Raw genomic sequence first — 18228 nt, 5'->3', positions numbered from 1 at the left:
TTTCCTCGCACCCCCAGTTGCGGGAGAATGTGAAGGAGGAGATGTTGACAGGTCGCGTTCCGCTTGACTTGACAATTTTCTCACCAGCATTTCTTTGAACCCCTGCAGACTTGTGTCTGCCGGAAAGAGAGATCCAACGTAGGTTTTAAATCTAGGATCGAGCACGGTGGCCAAAATGTAGTGCTCTGATTTCAACAGATTGACCACCCGTGAATCCTGGTTAAGCGAATGAAGGGCTCCATCCACAAGTCCCACATGCCTAGCGGAATCGCTCTGTCTTAGCTCCTCCTTCAATGTCTCCAGCTTTTTCTGCAAAAGCCTGATGAGGGGAATGACCTGACTCAGGCTGGCAGTGTCTGAACTGACTTCACGTGTGGCAAGTTCAAAAGGTTGCAGAACCTTGCACAACGTTGAAATCATTCTCCACTGCGCTTGAGACAGGTGCATTCCACCTCCTATATCGTGGTCAGATGTATAGGCTTGAATGGCCTTTTGCTGCTCCTCCATCCTCTGAAGCATATAGAGGGTTGAATTCCACCTCGTTATCACTTCTTGCTTCAGATGATGGCAGGGCAGGTTCAGGCGTTTTTGGTGTTGCTCCAGTCTTCTGTACGTGGTGCCTGTACGCCGAAAGTGTCCCGCAATTCTTCTGGCCACCGACAGCATCTCTTGCACGCCCCTGTCATTTTTTAAATAATTCTGCACCACCAAATTCAAGGTATGTGCAAAACATGGGACGTGCTGGAATTTGCCCAGATATAATGCACGCACAATATTGCTGGCATTGTCCGATGCCACAAATCCACAGGAGAGTCCAATTGGGGTAAGCCATTCTGCGATGATCTTCCTCAGTTGCCGTAAGAGGTTTTCAGCTGTGTGTGTATTCTGGAAAGCGGTGATACAAAGCGTAGCCTGCCTAGGAAAGAGTTGGCGTTTGCGAGATGCTGCTACTGGTGCCGCCGCTGCTGTTCTTGCGGCGGGAGTCAATACATCTACCCAGTGGGCTGTCACAGTCATATAGTCCTGAGTCTGCCCTGCTCCACTTGTCCACATGTCCGTGGTTAAGTGGATATTGGGTACAACTGCATTTTTTAGGACACTGGTGAGTCTTTTTCTGAGGTCTGTGTACATTTTCGGTATCGCCTGCCTAGAGAAATGGAACCTAGATGGTATTTGGTACCGGGGACACAGTACCTCAATCAAGTCTATAGTTGGCTCTGAAGTAACGATGGATACCGGAACCACGTTTCTCACCGCCCAGGATGCCAAGGCCTCAGTTATCCGCTTTGCAGCAGGATGACTGCTGTGATATTTCATCTTCCTCGCAAAGGACTGTTGGACAGTCAATTGCTTGGTGGAAGTAGTAAAAGTGGTCTTACGACTTCCCCTCTGGGATGACCATCGACTCCCAGCAGCAACAACAGCAGCGCCAGCAGCAGTAGGCGTTACACGCAAGGATGCATCGGAGGAATCCCAGGCAGGAGAGGACTCGTCAGAATTGCCAGTGACATGGCCTGCAGGACTATTGGCATTCCTGGGGAAGGAGGAAATTGACACTGAGGGAGTTGGTGGGGTGGTTTGCGTGAGCTTGGTTACAAGAGGAAGGGATTTACTGGTCAGTGGACTGCTTCCGCTGTCGCCCAAAGTTTTTGAAGTTGTCACTGACTTATGATGAATGCGCTGCAGGTGACGTATAAGGGAGGATGTTCCGAGGTGGTTAACGTCCTTACCCCTACTTATTACAGCTTGACAAAGGCAACACACGGCTTGACACCTGTTGTCCGCATTTCTGTTGAAATACTTCCACACCGAAGAGCTGATTTTTTTGGTATTTTCACCAGGCATGTCAATGGCCATATTCGTCCCACGGACAACAGGTGTCTCCCCGGGTGCCTGACTTAAACAAACCACCTCACCATCAGAATCCTCCTTGTCAATTTCCTCCCCAGCGCCAGCAACACCCATATCCTCCTCATCCTGGTGTACTTCAACACTGACATCTTCAATCTGACTATCAGGAACTGAACTGCGGGTGCTCCTTCCAGCACTTGCAGGGGGCGTGCAAATGGTGGAAGGCGCATGCTCTTCACGTCCAGTGTTGGGAAGGTCAGGTATCGCAACCGACACAATTGGACTCTCCTTGTGGATTTGTGATTTCGAAGAACGCACAGTTCTTTGCTGTGCTTTTGCCAGCTTAAGTCTTTTCATTTTTCTAGCGAGAGGCTGAGTGCTTCCATCCTCATGTGAAGCTGAACCATTAGCTATGAACATAGGCCAGGGCCTCAGCCGTTCCTTGCCACTCCGTGTGGTAAATGGCATATTGGCAAGTTTACGCTTCTCCTCCGACGATTTTCATTTAGATTTTTGAGTCCTTTTTTTACTGATCTTTTGTGTTTTGGATTTTACATGCTCTGTACTATGACATTGGGCATCGGCCTTGGCAGACGACGTTGATGGAATTGCATCGTCTCGGCCATGACTAGTGGCAGCAGCTTCAGCACGAGGTGGAAGTGGATCTTGATCTTTCCCTATTTTTGGAACCTCAACATTTTTGTTCTCCATATTTTAATAGGCACAACTAAAAGGCACCTCAGGTAAACAATGGAGATGGATGGATACTAGTATACTTATGGATGACGAATGACTGACGACACAGAGGTAGCTACAGCCGTGGACTACCGTACTGCGTCTGCTAGTATAGAGATGATAATTAATGATATAAAAAAAAATATATATAACTACTGTAGGTATATATAATATAATGACGGACCTGGTGGACACTGTCAGCAGACTCCTAAACTACTAGTATGAAGAAGATAGAAAAAAAAAACCCACCACAGGTAGGTATACAATTATGGACGAGTGACGACACAGAGGTAGGTACAGCCGTGGCCTACCGTACTGCGTCTGCTAGTATAGATAATATACTAAATATATTACTACTGTAGGTATATAATATAATGACGGACCTGGTGGACACTGTCAGCAGACTCCTAAACTACTAGTATGAAGATGATAGAAAAAAAAAACCCACCACAGGTAGGTATACAATTATGGACGAGTGACGACACAGAGGTAGGTACAGCCGTGGCCTACCGTACTGCGTCTGCTAGTATAGATAATATACTAAATATATTACTACTGTAGGTATATAATATAATGACGGACCTGGTGGACACTGTCAGCAGACTCCTAAACTACTAGTATGAAGAAGATAGAAAAAAAAAACCACCACAGGTAGGTATACAATTATGGACGAGTGACGACACAGAGGTAGGTACAGCCGTGGCCTACCGTACTGCGTCTGCTAGTATAGATAATATACTAAATATATTACTACTGTAGGTATATAATATAATGACGGACCTGGTGGACACTGTCAGCAGACTCCTAAACTACTAGTATGAAGAAGATAGAAAAAAAACCCCCACCACAGGTAGGTATACAATTATGGACGAGTGACGACACAGAGGTAGGTACAGCCGTGGCCTACCGTACTGCGTCTGCTAGTATAGATAATATACTAAATATATTACTACTGTAGGTATATAATATAATGACGGACCTGGTGGACACTGTCAGCAGACTCCTAAACTACTAGTATGAAGAAGATAGAAAAAAAAAACCCATTACAGGTAGGTATACAATTATGGACGAGTGACGACACAGAGGTAGGTACAGCCGTGGCCTACCGTACTGCGTCTGCTAGTATAGATAATATACTAAATATATTACTACTGTAGGTATATAATATAATGACGGACCTGGTGGACACTGTCAGCAGACTCCTAAACTACTAGTATGAAGAAGATAGAAAAAAAAACCCCACCACAGGTAGGTATACAATTATGGACGAGTGACGACACAGAGGTAGGTACAGCAGTGGCCTACCGTACTGCGTCTGCTAGTATAGATAATATACTAAATATATTACTACTGTAGGTATATAATATAATGACGGACCTTGTGGACACTGTCAGCAGACTCCTAAAATACTAGTATGAAGAAGATAGAAAAAAAAACCCACCACAGGTAGGTATACAATTATGGACGAGTGACGACACAGAGGTAGGTACAGCCGTGGCCTACCGTACTGCGTCTGCTAGTATAGATAATATACTAAATATATTACTACTGTAGGTATATAATATAATGACGGACCTGGTGGACACTGTCAGCAGACTCCTAAACTACTAGTATGAAGAAGATAGAAAAAAAAACCCCACCACAGGTAGGTATACAATTATGGACGAGTGACGACACAGAGGTAGGTACAGCCGTGGCCTACCGTACTGCGTCTGCTAGTATAGATAATATACTAAATATATTACTACTGTAGGTATATAATATAATGACGGACCTGGTGGGCACTGTCAGCAGACTCCTAAACTACTAGTATGAAGAAGATAGAAAAAAAAACCCCACCACAGGTAGGTATACAATTATGGACGAGTGACGACACAGAGGTAGGTACAGCCGTGGCCTACCGTGCTGCGTCTGCTAGTATAGATAATATACTAAATATATTACTACTGTAGGTATATAATATAATGACGGACCTGGTGGACACTGTCAGCAGACTCCTAAACTAGTAGTATGAAGAAGATAGAAAAAAAAAACCACCACAGGTAGGTAGGTATACAATTATGGACAAGCACTGACGACACAGAGATAGCCACAGCCGTGGCCTACCGTACTGCGTCTGCTAGTATAGATAATATACTAAATATATTACTACTGTAGGTATATAATATAATGACGGACCTGGTGGACACTGTCAGCAGACTCCTAAACTACTAGTATGAAGAAGATAGGAAAAAAAAACCCACCACAGGTAGGTTTACAATTATGGACGAGTGACGACACAGAGGTAGGTACAGCCGTGGCCTACCGTACTGCGTCTGCTAGTATAGATAATATACTAAATATATTACTACTGTAGGTATATAATATAATGACGGACCTGGTGGACACTGTCAGCAGACTCCTAAACTACTAGTATGAAGAAGATAGAAAAAAAACCCCACCACAGGTAGGTATACAATTATGGACGAGCACTGACGACACAGAGATAGCCACAGCCGTGGCCTACCGTACTGCGTCTGCTAGTATAGATAATATACTAAATATATTACTACTGTAGGTATATAATATAATGACGGACCTGGTGGACACTGTCAGCAGACTCCTAAACTACTAGTATGAAGAAGATAGAAAAAAAAACCCACCACAGGTAGGTATACAATTATGGACGAGTGACGACACAGAGGTAGGTACAGCCGTGGCCTACCGTACTGCGTCTGCTAGTATAGATAATATACTAAATATATTACTACTGTAGGTATATAATATAATGACGGACCTGGTGGACACTGTCAGCAGACTCCTAAACTACTAGTATGAAGAAGATAGAAAAAAAAACCCACCACAGGTAGGTATACAATTATGGACGAGTGACGACACAGAGGTAGGTACAGCCGTGGCCTACCGTACTGCGTCTGCTAGTATAGATAATATACTAAATATATTACTACTGTAGGTATATAATATAATGACGGACCTGGTGGACACTGTCAGCAGACTCCTAAACTACTAGTATGAAGAAGATAGAAAAAAAAACCCCACCACAGGTAGGTAGGTATACAATTATGGACGAGCACTGACGACACAGAGATAGCCACAGCCGTGGCCTACCGTACTGCGTCTGCTAGTATAGATAATATACTAAATATATTACTACTGTAGGTATATAATATAATGACGGACCTGGTGGACACTGTCAGCAGACTCCTAAACTACTAGTATGAAGAAGATAGAAAAAAAAACCCACCACAGGTAGGTATACAATTATGGACGAGTGACGACACAGAGGTAGGTACAGCCGTGGCCTACCGTACTGCGTCTGCTAGTATAGATAATATACTAAATATATTACTACTGTAGGTATATAATATAATGACGGACCTGGTGGACACTGTCAGCAGACTCCTAAACTACTAGTATGAAGAAGATAGAAAAAAAAAACCCACCACAGGTAGGTATACAATTATGGACGAGTGACGACACAGAGGTAGGTACAGCCGTGGCCTACCGTACTGCGTCTGCTAGTATAGATAATATACTAAATATATTACTACTGTAGGTATATAATATAATGACGGACCTGGTGGACACTGTCAGCAGACTCCTAAACTACTAGTATGAAGAAGATAGAAAAAAAAAACCCATTACAGGTAGGTATACAATTATGGACGAGTGACGACACAGAGGTAGGTACAGCCGTGGCCTACCGTACTGCGTCTGCTAGTATAGATAATATACTAAATATATTACTACTGTAGGTATATAATATAATGACGGACCTGGTGGACACTGTCAGCAGACTCCTAAACTACTAGTATGAAGAAGATAGAAAAAAAAACCCCACCACAGGTAGGTATACAATTATGGACGAGTGACGACACAGAGGTAGGTACAGCAGTGGCCTACCGTACTGCGTCTGCTAGTATAGATAATATACTAAATATATTACTACTGTAGGTATATAATATAATGACGGACCTTGTGGACACTGTCAGCAGACTCCTAAAATACTAGTATGAAGAAGATAGAAAAAAAAAACCACCACAGGTAGGTATACAATTATGGACGAGTGACGACACAGAGGTAGGTACAGCCGTGGCCTACCGTACTGCGTCTGCTAGTATAGATAATATACTAAATATATTACTACTGTAGGTATATAATATAATGACGGACCTGGTGGACACTGTCAGCAGACTCCTAAACTACTAGTATGAAGAAGATAGAAAAAAAAACCCCACCACAGGTAGGTATACAATTATGGACGAGTGACGACACAGAGGTAGGTACAGCCGTGGCCTACCGTACTGCGTCTGCTAGTATAGATAATATACTAAATATATTACTACTGTAGGTATATAATATAATGACGGACCTGGTGGGCACTGTCAGCAGACTCCTAAACTACTAGTATGAAGAAGATAGAAAAAAAAACCCCACCACAGGTAGGTATACAATTATGGACGAGTGACGACACAGAGGTAGGTACAGCCGTGGCCTACCGTGCTGCGTCTGCTAGTATAGATAATATACTAAATATATTACTACTGTAGGTATATAATATAATGACGGACCTGGTGGACACTGTCAGCAGACTCCTAAACTAGTAGTATGAAGAAGATAGAAAAAAAAAACCCACCACAGGTAGGTAGGTATACAATTATGGACAAGCACTGACGACACAGAGATAGCCACAGCCGTGGCCTACCGTACTGCGTCTGCTAGTATAGATAATATACTAAATATATTACTACTGTAGGTATATAATATAATGACGGACCTGGTGGACACTGTCAGCAGACTCCTAAACTACTAGTATGAAGAAGATAGGAAAAAAAAACCCACCACAGGTAGGTATACAATTATGGACGAGTGACGACACAGAGGTAGGTACAGCCGTGGCCTACCGTACTGCGTCTGCTAGTATAGATAATATACTAAATATATTACTACTGTAGGTATATAATATAATGACGGACCTGGTGGACACTGTCAGCAGACTCCTAAACTACTAGTATGAAGAAGATAGAAAAAAAACCCCACCACAGGTAGGTATACAATTATGGACGAGCACTGACGACACAGAGATAGCCACAGCCGTGGCCTACCGTACTGCGTCTGCTAGTATAGATAATATTCTAAATATATTACTACTGTAGGTATATAATATAATGACGGACCTGGTGGACACTGTCAGCAGACTCCTAAACTACTAGTATGAAGAAGATAGAAAAAAAAACCCACCACAGGTAGGTATACAATTATGGACGAGTGACGACACAGAGGTAGGTACAGCCGTGGCCTACCGTACTGCGTCTGCTAGTATAGATAATATACTAAATATATTACTACTGTAGGTATATAATATAATGACGGACCTGGTGGACACTGTCAGCAGACTCCTAAACTACTAGTATGAAGAAGATAGAAAAAAAAACCCACCACAGGTAGGTATACAATTATGGACGAGTGACGACACAGAGGTAGGTACAGCCGTGGCCTACCGTACTGCGTCTGCTAGTATAGATAATATACTAAATATATTACTACTGTAGGTATATAATATAATGACGGACCTGGTGGACACTGTCAGCAGACTCCTAAACTACTAGTATGAAGAAGATAGAAAAAAAAAACCCACCACAGGTAGGTAGGTATACAATTATGGACGAGCACTGACGACACAGAGATAGCCACAGCCGTGGCCTACCGTACTGCGTCTGCTAGTATAGATAATATACTAAATATATTACTACTGTAGGTATATAATATAATGACGGACCTGGTGGACACTGTCAGCAGACTCCTAAACTACTAGTATGAAGAAGATAGAAAAAAAAACCCACCACAGGTAGGTATACAATTATGGACGAGTGACGACACAGAGGTAGGTACAGCCGTGGCCTACCGTACTGCGTCTGCTAGTATAGATAATATACTAAATATATTACTACTGTAGGTATATAATATAATGACGGACCTGGTGGACACTGTCAGCAGACTCCTAAACTACTAGTATGAAGAAGATAGAAAAAAAAAACCCACCACAGGTAGGTATACAATTATGGACGAGTGACGACACAGAGGTAGGTACAGCCGTGGCCTACCGTACTGCGTCTGCTAGTATAGATAATATACTAAATATATTACTACTGTAGGTATATAATATAATGACGGACCTGGTGGGCACTGTCAGCAGACTCCTAAACTACTAGTATGAAGAAGATAGAAAAAAAAAACCCATTACAGGTAGGTATACAATTATGGACGAGTGACGACACAGAGGTAGGTACAGCCGTGGCCTACCGTACTGCGTCTGCTAGTATAGATAATATACTAAATATATTACTACTGTAGGTATATAATATAATGACGGACCTGGTGGACACTGTCAGCAGACTCCTAAACTAGTAGTATGAAGAAGATAGAAAAAAAAAAACCCAGCACAGGTAGGTAGGTATACAATTATGGACGAGCACTGACGACACAGAGATAGCCACAGCCGTGGCCTACCGTACTGCGTCTGCTAGTATAGATAATATACTAAATATATTACTACTGTAGGTATATAATATAATGACGGACCTGGTGGACACTGTCAGCAGACTCCTAAACTACTAGTATGAAGAAGATAGAAAAAAAAACCCCAGCACAGGTAGGTAGGTATACAATTATGGACGAGTGACGACACAGAGGTAGGTACAGCCGTGGCCTACCGTACTGCGTCTACTAGTATAGATAATATACTAAATATATTACTACTGTAGGTATATAATATAATGACGGACCTGGTGGACACTGTCAGCAGACTCCTAAACTACTAGTATGAAGAAGATAGAAAAAAAAAACCCACCACAGGTAGGTAGGTATACAATTATGGACGAGCACTGACGACACAGAGATAGCCACAGCCGTGGACTACCGTACTGCGTCTGCTAGTATAGATAATATACTAAATATATTACTACTGTAGGTATATTATATAATGACGGACCTGGTGGACACTGTCAGCAGACTCCTAAACTACTAGTATGAAGAAGATAGAAAAAAAAAAACCACCACAGGTAGGTAGGTATACAATTATGGACGAGCACTGACGACACAGAGATAGCCACAGCCGTGGACTACCGTACTGCGTCTGCTAGTATAGATAATATAATAAATATATTACTACTGTAGGTATATAATATAATGACGGACCTGGTGGACACTGTCAGCAGACTCCTAAACTACTAGTATGAAGAAGATAGAAAAAAAAAACCCACCACAGGTAGGTAGGTATACAATTATGGACGAGCACTGACGACACAGAGGTAGGTACAGCCGTGGCCTACCGTACTGCGTCTGCTAGTATAGATAATATACTAAATATATATTACTACTGTAGGTATATAATATAATGACGGACCTGGTGGACACTGTCAGCAGACTCCTAAACTACTAGTATGAAGAAGATAGATAAAACCCCCCCACCACAGGTAGGTAGGTATACAATTATGGACGAGCACTGACGACACAGAGATAGCCACAGCCGTGGACTACCGTACTGCGTCTGCTAATATAGAGATGGTAAAGATGATAGAGATGAAAAAAAAAATACAACACTACTGTAGGTAAATATTTATATAATATAATGAATGACGGACCTGCTGGACACTGTCAGCAGAATGCGTTTATAGAATAAATAAAAAAAAACACCACAGGAGTGTTTAACTTTTTCAGGCAGACAATATACTGGTGGTCACTGGCAGCAAAAGTGTGCACTGTACTCCTGCTATAACTGCTCCCCAGTCTCCCCCACAATTAAGCTGTGTGAGCAGTGAGCACTCAGCACAGTCAGATATACATAGATGATATATCATGCAGCACACTGAGGCTGAGCACAGATATGGTATGTATCGTTTTTTTCAGGCAGAGAACGGATTATAATAAAACTGGTGGTCACTATCAGCAAAACTCTGCACTGTACTGAGTACTCCTAACAACTGCTCCCCAAAATTAGTAGTAAATCAAATGTCACTCGTCTCTATCTTCTAATCTAAATGGAGAGGACGCCAGCCACGTCCTCTCCCTATCAATCTCAATGCACGTGTGAAAATGGCGGCGACGCGCGGCTCCTTATATAGAATCCGAGTCTCGCGAGAATCCGACAGCGGGATGATGACGTTCGGGCGCGCTCGGGTTAACCGAGCAAGGCGGAAGGATCCGAGTCTGCTCGGACCCGTGCAAAAAAGGCTGAAGTTCGGGCGGGTTCGGATTCCGAGGAACCGAACCTGCTCATCTCTAATTTATTTATGTAGCTGGTTTAATTGATATACGAATCCTGAATGGTATATGCAGGAAGGATGAGAAACATTTGTATTTTGAAGCTACAGTATGTGCTAAATGTCTCAAAGTGGAAGTGTAAACTACCAGATGGTAGGAATTGGAGTTTAAATGACACCAAACTTTGTGTGTGACAGGAAGGAGGAAATTGCTTCATGCACTTATATCCTTTTAAAATGTCATTTATTTATATTTTGTAAGTTATCCTGATTGGATGGAAAAGACTCAGGGGGAAACTACCCACTGAGATGCATTGTGGTATAACTGTATAAAAAGAGGAGGCCTGTGAGCTTCAGAGCATATTCTACCATTTTCATTCTGCTGTAACATCTTTCTGTATTGCTGAGTCTTTTTGAAGGCTGTATTTGGCAAATAAACATCAAGACGACTGCTTCATCTTGCAACCTGCAGGGCTAGGCGAAACCTAGCTCAGGTTTCCGGCTCTCCAGGGTGTAACCAGCGTCTCCAAGTTCCGCCTTCCGCCAGCTACCAGCAGAGGCCTAGTGAAGCGACTAGTGGGGATTCATCAGCTCCACATAGGTGTGCTAAGGCGGAGTGTCGATGCATACAGAGCAGAACCGTGGTTACAAATGCCACGGCAGGTTAGGAGTTTGGTGGTGACAGCATAGAACCCTCCCACTGCGCAGTGGGTGGAGTCAGTAACAGGCGGTTACTGTCGGTAAGCGAGAATCCCCCATGTGGCCAGGTCCCATGTGACCTTTAACTCCATTCTGTGACGGGACGCAAAAGCGGTGAGAGCTCTCGTACGGGACGGTCCGGTCACAGACCCCTACTATGCTGCCAGGCCTGTTCACGCGGAAACAGACACGGCTTTCCTGAGCGAGAAAAATAGCATTCTCTTTGGGATTGACCTAACTATCGGGAAGATGTACTAAGTCATGGAGAGAGAGATAAAGTACCAGCCAATCAGCATCTAACTGCCATGTTACAGGCTGTTTAAAAAATGGCAGGAGCTGATTGACTGATACTTTATCTCTCTCCGTTTTAGCTCTATCCTAGGGTTAGTACATCTGCCCCTTTGAAACATGACAGTTAGGAGCTGATTGGTTGGTAGTGTATCTCTCTCAACTTTATCACTCTCCAAATCATAATACATATGCCCTCTTATATGCATGTCTTAGAGCTATGAAGGCTTATACACAATTGCGACCGTTATATAGCAGGCAAGCAAATTTTTGTCTCCCAAGAACAATTCAGCAATTCATTGAAATCCTTGTGAAGTTAGAATAGCTGTGATCCTTTTTGATTGGTCAGTATACAATGTTGAAAACTATATGCTCACTAGGTATGCTTCTAAATGGTTTAATAAGGATATACTGTATAATGTATATGGAATTGTAATATACCAGAATATGTAATGAAGGTAATTGTGATTTTCCTTATTTTAGGGTGAATTTGTCCCCCCCACCTCTTCTGGAGGATCCTACCTTGAATGCCATTGGCAAAAAGTATGGCAAGACATCAGCGCAGGTTGCCCTGCGTTTCAACTGCCAGAGAGGGGTTGTGGTCATTCCTAAAAGCTTTAATCCAGAACGGATCAGAGAGAACTTCCAGGTAGGAGAACACAATTTGTAATGAAAGATGAGATGGAAGCAAAACTATTTTGCTCCTGTATGTTGTAGTTGATATTTAATAAATATATAATAAAACTGACTGCTGATAAAAATGATGTCATCACATTAGAATGTAATGACAGTTGGTATGAACTCTGACCCCTCCCACCAGTGTCAGTGGTGCACAGGGGAGAGAGAGTGGGGGCGAGGATAGAGGGAGACAGTAGGGAAGGGAGGAGATGTGGGGAGATAGGCCCTCATTCCGAGTTGTTCACTCGTTAGTTTTTTTCGCATCAGAGCGATTAGTCGCAAACTGCGCATGCGCAATGTTCGCAGTGCGCCTGCGCCAAGTAAATTAGCACAAAAGTTTGGTATTTTACTCACGGCTTAACGAAGATTTTTCATCGTTCTGGTGATCGGAGTGTGATTGACAGGAAGTGGGTGTTTCTGGGCGGAAACTGACCGTTTTCTGGGTGTGTGCGAAAAAACGCAGGCGTTTCGTGAAAAAACGCGGGAGTGGCAGGAGAAACGGGGGAGTGTCTGGACGAACGCTGGGTGTGTTTGTGACGTCAAACCAGGAACGAAAAGGACTGAACTGATCGCAGTGTAGGAGTAAGTCTCGAGCTACTCAGAAACTGCTAAGAAATTTCTATTCGCAATTCTGCAAAGCTAAGATTCACTCCCAGTAGGCGGCGGCTTAGCGTGTGCATTTCTGCAAAAAGTAGCTAGCGAGCGAACAACTCGGAATGAGGGCCATAGTGTTGTGAGGGACAAGAGAAATACAGGTGGTGAGGGAGGAGGTATATGGAGAGAAAGAGAGATGGGATTGGTGGAGAAAGAGAGAAAAACAATATATAAAAGCCAGAAAACACTGGGAAGTACAGCTGGTATACAGTAACATGCACATCCTCACATTACCTCCGTTTTCCGTACTGAAGAAGCGTGACTTGCTCCAGAAGTGGAGGAAACCGGAGCGGCATCAGAATGCATAGCTGGTTTACAACTGATCATTTTAGGTTTATTTTGAAAGGATCAGAGAAATGCTTTTTGGATACAGACTTGCAGGAGGTGAATTGGGGTGGGGGCTAGAACAAGCTTCAGGTAATCAAAGCTGTTAAATATTCGTAGCATAGCATCATAGTATATTTCAGCTCTGCCTATTGTGCATGTTCATAGTAAGCAGGGTTGGGGTGTGAGAGACGGGTGGTCTTTAGTTTGCCGGCTGTCGGGATCCCGGCGCACAGTATACCGGTGCCGGAATCCCGACAGCCGGCGTACCGACACTTTTTCTCCCTCTTGGGGATCCGCGACCCCCCTGGAGGGAGAATAGATGCGCCACCGCGCCCGCAGCGATCCCGCAAGGGGCTCATTTGCGCTCGCCACGCTGTCGGTATGCTGGCGGTCGGGAGCCCGGCCGCCGGCATACCCTACTACAACAGAACATAACACGTAAGGCTTCTGTCAGTCTGGTTCAGACATATATGGGACCTAATTCAGACCTGATTAGTGCGCATACCAGACAGGCAGAGGCGTTCGCTGGGCAGGAGGGGGCGGGCTGGCGGCGTTTGTCCGCCGTTTTAGGGGAGCAGTCCGGGAAACGTAGGCGTTGTGGGGAGCGGTTCGCTGCGGCTGTGTGATGTCACACGCAGCTGCTGTGACCCTCACAGCGACGTATAGCTCCCTGCCAGCGCGCAGGAACTGCGCGGGTGGCGAGCTGCTCTTCAAGTGCAAAAGCATCGCCGCCGTGCAATGTTTTTGTACGTGTGTGACGGGGCAGGGCTTGACATGCGGGGCGGACTAGCCCTGTGCTGGCGTCAGGGAAACTGATCGTAGATGTGCTGAATTTAGCACATCTACGATCAGGTCTGAATTAGGCCCATGGTGTCGGACACATCTCTATATAAAACAAAGTGGGACATTCCGACCCGATCGCACGCTGCAGCGATCGGGTCAGAACTGCGCATGCGCCGGCGTCGCAGTGCGCCGGCGCATGCCGTTACCTAGCGATCGCCTCTGCCTGATTGACAGGCAGAGGCGGTCGCTGGGCGGAAGGAGGCGGCACGGCGGCGTGGTCGGACCATGCGGGGGGCGGGCCGCAGTGGCTGCGTGACGTCACATGCAGCTGCTGCCACCCAGGGCAGCGACGAGTAACTCCCGGCCTGCTGCAGGAGCTGCGCTGGCCGGGAATTACTCTTCAAGTACAAAAGCATCGCCGCTGCTTTTGTACTTGTGCGGAGGGGGGGGGGGGGGTCAAACTGACATGCGGGGCGAACTAGCCCTGTGCTGGGGTTCCCCCCGCATGTCTGGGAAGATGATCATAGCTGTGCTAAATTTAGCACAGCTACGATCAACTCATAATGACCCCCATAGTTCATACATTTAATTTATTTCAAAGGAAATTCACACAACACTTATTTTGTCTTAATTAAAATAGTTATGCAGAGTAATACAGTTTACTAGATTCATTTGGAATAGGATTTTGCCTAAAATTGTTGGTTAAATCCTCAGAAACACACTGTCAGCAAATACATTGTGTATCAGTGGCCTTCTTCTTTGCAAAATAACAATAAACTGGGGATTGCACTGAATGTTTCTGCGATTACAGATCTTGCTAAGGAAGGCCCTTTGGTTCACAGTATATTTGTGAAATTGCAGTCACCGTAGGATTCTGGAGTTTCAACAGGTGATTGCAGGCAGAAGTCCTAATAAACTGTCAGGAGCTATTTCAGAACATTAAAACACAGATCATAGTGTTTTTATTTAGGCAAAACATTTCTGAATGTAGTTACTCTTTATATGCTCTTATACAATGCTTTCTGTTGTCATGCAAAATCACTGTACTGCATAGTGTTGGTTATATATCAGTTACGACTATTGGGGGTCATTCCGAGTTGTTCGCTCGTTGCCGATTTTCGCAACGGAGCGATTAATGCGAAAATGCGCATGCACATGGTACGCAGTCCGCAATTCTGCTAAGCGAAGATACACTCCCAAAGGGCGGCGGATTAGCGTGTGCAATGCTGCTAAAAGCAGCTAGCGAGCGAACAACTCGGAATCACCCCCATTGAGGCATGTGGCTAACATTACTTTTGTGTGTGCTTTATGTCATACTAACTGTTGTGATGGAAGATTGCTTTATTTTCCATTGCAACGGAAGAATTGAACCTCGGAAGTGAATGGGAATCTTTTATCCTTATTTTATTTTTCTGTAAATGTAGATTTTTGACTTTTCTCTGACGGATAAAGAGATGAAGGAGATTGAGGCTTTGAATAAAAACATTCGCTACGTGGAACTGTTGGAGTGAGTATAACAGACCAGCCAGGGGAGGGGGGAACTGCCAACACTCTCTGAATAGATATTGACATACAGTATTATACGCCTCACATTGGGGGTCATTCCGAGTTGATCGCACGCTGCCGATTTTCGCAGCGCAGCGATCAGGTTACTACTGCGCATGCGTATGCCCCGCAATACGCACGCGCGTTGTACGGAAACAAACAGCATTGTTGCTGTGCAATGCTTCTAGTGACGATTCCATTCGCACAGCCGTTTGCAAGGAGATTGACAGAAAGAGGGCGTTTATGGGTGTCAACTGACCGTTTTCTGGGAGTGGTAGGGAAAACGCAGGCGTGTCCAGGCGTTTGCAGGGCGTGTGCCTGACGTCAATTCCGGGACTGAACAGACTGAAGTGATCGCAAGAGCTGAGTAAGTTCAGACCTACTCTGAAACTGGAAAAAACTTTTTCGTCCCGCTTGGCTGCACATGCGATTGCACACTTGCAAAGCGAAAATACACTCCCCCGTGGGCGGCGACTATGCGTTTGCACGGCTGCAAAAAGTAGCTAGCGAGCGATCAACTCGGAATGACCCCCATAATGAATAAATATTATACAAATATGAAGAATTTTATATATTTAATGTGGAGCATAGAAAGCATTAGTGTAATTACCTTTAGAACTCATGGCAATGATAAATACTTAAGATACTTTGCAGCGGTGAAACGCGTAGGGCAGAGCACGAGTCCTGATAATGGTGTCTTTTATTTAGGTGGAGCGACCATCCAGAATATCCCTTCATAGACGAGTACTGAGCGCAGGACAGCATGTTCCACGTCTAGGACATGGCGTGATATTGTTTCTGCAGGAGACCATCCCACCTACATAAAAAAAAAACAAAGACGAATCAGGGAAAGGAATCACCTCTGTTCAGCCAGATTTGTGATCGGCTCTTTCTGCACTGAAGGACTTTGACAGCTGTTTTATATCCGATACGATTGTATTTACAACTGAGCTGTTCTATTTTTTTTTTCATATATCTCTTTTTAATGCAATATTTCTTCCAACCTGTTGTTTTTCGTTTCCTTCTCTCACTTTGTAAAATAACTAGTTTATGCGCGGCCGGAGCTGACTGGTTATATAACTGTAGTGTATCTTATTCTTGTATATGAAAGTATATACAGAATAGTGGTATGAATAGGATAAATGTAGACTTCTATTATCAAATTGGGGACGGGATGTACTTGTTGGCAGAGTGTTCTGGGCTATCTGGTGCAGTGACGTCAGTCCAAACACTAGTGAACACAGGTGACACAGATGTAACACTGATAGCGGTAATCAGGAGCCCATATATCACACAAGGTAACAGCATTAGGTAGTGGTACTTATCAGGAGATATCTGTGGTTGTGAAGCATGGAGGACTGCACAGTCGTGCAGTCTGTCTCTCAGCTGTAAAGAAGATGATGAATGCACTGGAAACGCTGTGAGTCTCTGTAGCTGAGATCTGCTCCCGGTCTCAGCTCTGCACACTTGTACTCCAGGACTCTGTCTCTCTGTGTGTGTCACACTCTCCTCACTCTCTCTGAGATGGAGGAACAGGAACTTACATCCTATAACGCCGCCTCCGAGTGACTCCTGGCACTATAGGTCTAACACTAGGGGATAAACCCATAAACTAATACACAGAAGAAGACAGGTACAGAGTGTACCATATCCTAACACTCCCCCTCGCTCAAGACTGTCTCCGGTCACAAGTTTAACGAACATGACATTTTATCAAACAAATCAATAAAGTCACTCCTGTAACCGAAAACATAACGTGAAGCAAAAACAGTAAGACCAAATCAACATTAACCACATTCTAGTCCACATTCCATCAGGAATGCAAGTAGCAAGTGTGATGACAGTCCTTTTGTCAGCATGTCGGCAATATTTTCTTCACTTGCAACATATTCCACAGTGACGGACTTGTTTTCCACCAACTCACGAATGAAATTATGTCTTATAGCAATGTGCTTAGACCATCCATGATGCTTTGTGCTACAAGAAAGATCAATTGCTCCCTTGTTATCACACTTTATGTTGATGATTTCACTGTGGTAAAGAAGACCTAATTCACATAAAGTCTCTCTTATCCAAAGCGTTCTCTTGAAGTTTCTGTGAGCGCCATGTACTCTCACTCTGTTGTAGAAAGAGTAACTGTGGGTTGTTTCCTACTTGCCCAGCTTACGGCTGCGCCTGCCAGTGCAAACAGGTATCCAGTATAAGAGCGTCTATCATCCTCATCTGATCCCCAGTCGGCGTGAAGGGAATACTTTTAAGCTGGTATCTGATGATCTTGTAAATTTCAGCTTTAGTGAACTTGTACCTTTGAGGTACCTTAGTATTCTCTTTACTGAAATCCAGTGTTGTCTCCCAGGATTATTGCGAACTGGCTTGCCGTACTCACTGCATGTGTGATGTTTGAATG

General features: G+C 44.1%; 1 protein-coding gene across 1 annotated transcript in view; it reads left to right on the top strand.

Moving 5' to 3' along the window:
* LOC134934702 (aldo-keto reductase family 1 member D1-like) overlaps window positions 1-17898 on the top strand; it is a gene marked incomplete at its 5' end in the record, with an annotated part of 53327 nt that extends 35429 nt beyond the window's left edge. Inside the window, 3 exons of the mRNA XM_063930073.1 lie at window positions 12318-12483; window positions 15701-15783; window positions 16530-17898. Of these exons, the coding sequence (XP_063786143.1) occupies window positions 12318-12483; window positions 15701-15783; window positions 16530-16572 (292 nt within the window). The remainder of the gene's footprint in view (window positions 1-12317; window positions 12484-15700; window positions 15784-16529) is intronic.
* Between the last annotated feature and the right edge of the window lie 330 nt (window positions 17899-18228).

The sequence above is a fragment of the Pseudophryne corroboree genome, chromosome 6, assembly GCF_028390025.1.
Source record: "Pseudophryne corroboree isolate aPseCor3 chromosome 6, aPseCor3.hap2, whole genome shotgun sequence".
NCBI lineage: Eukaryota > Metazoa > Chordata > Amphibia > Anura > Myobatrachidae > Pseudophryne > Pseudophryne corroboree.
This window is presented reverse-complemented; position numbering and strand designations above follow the sequence as displayed.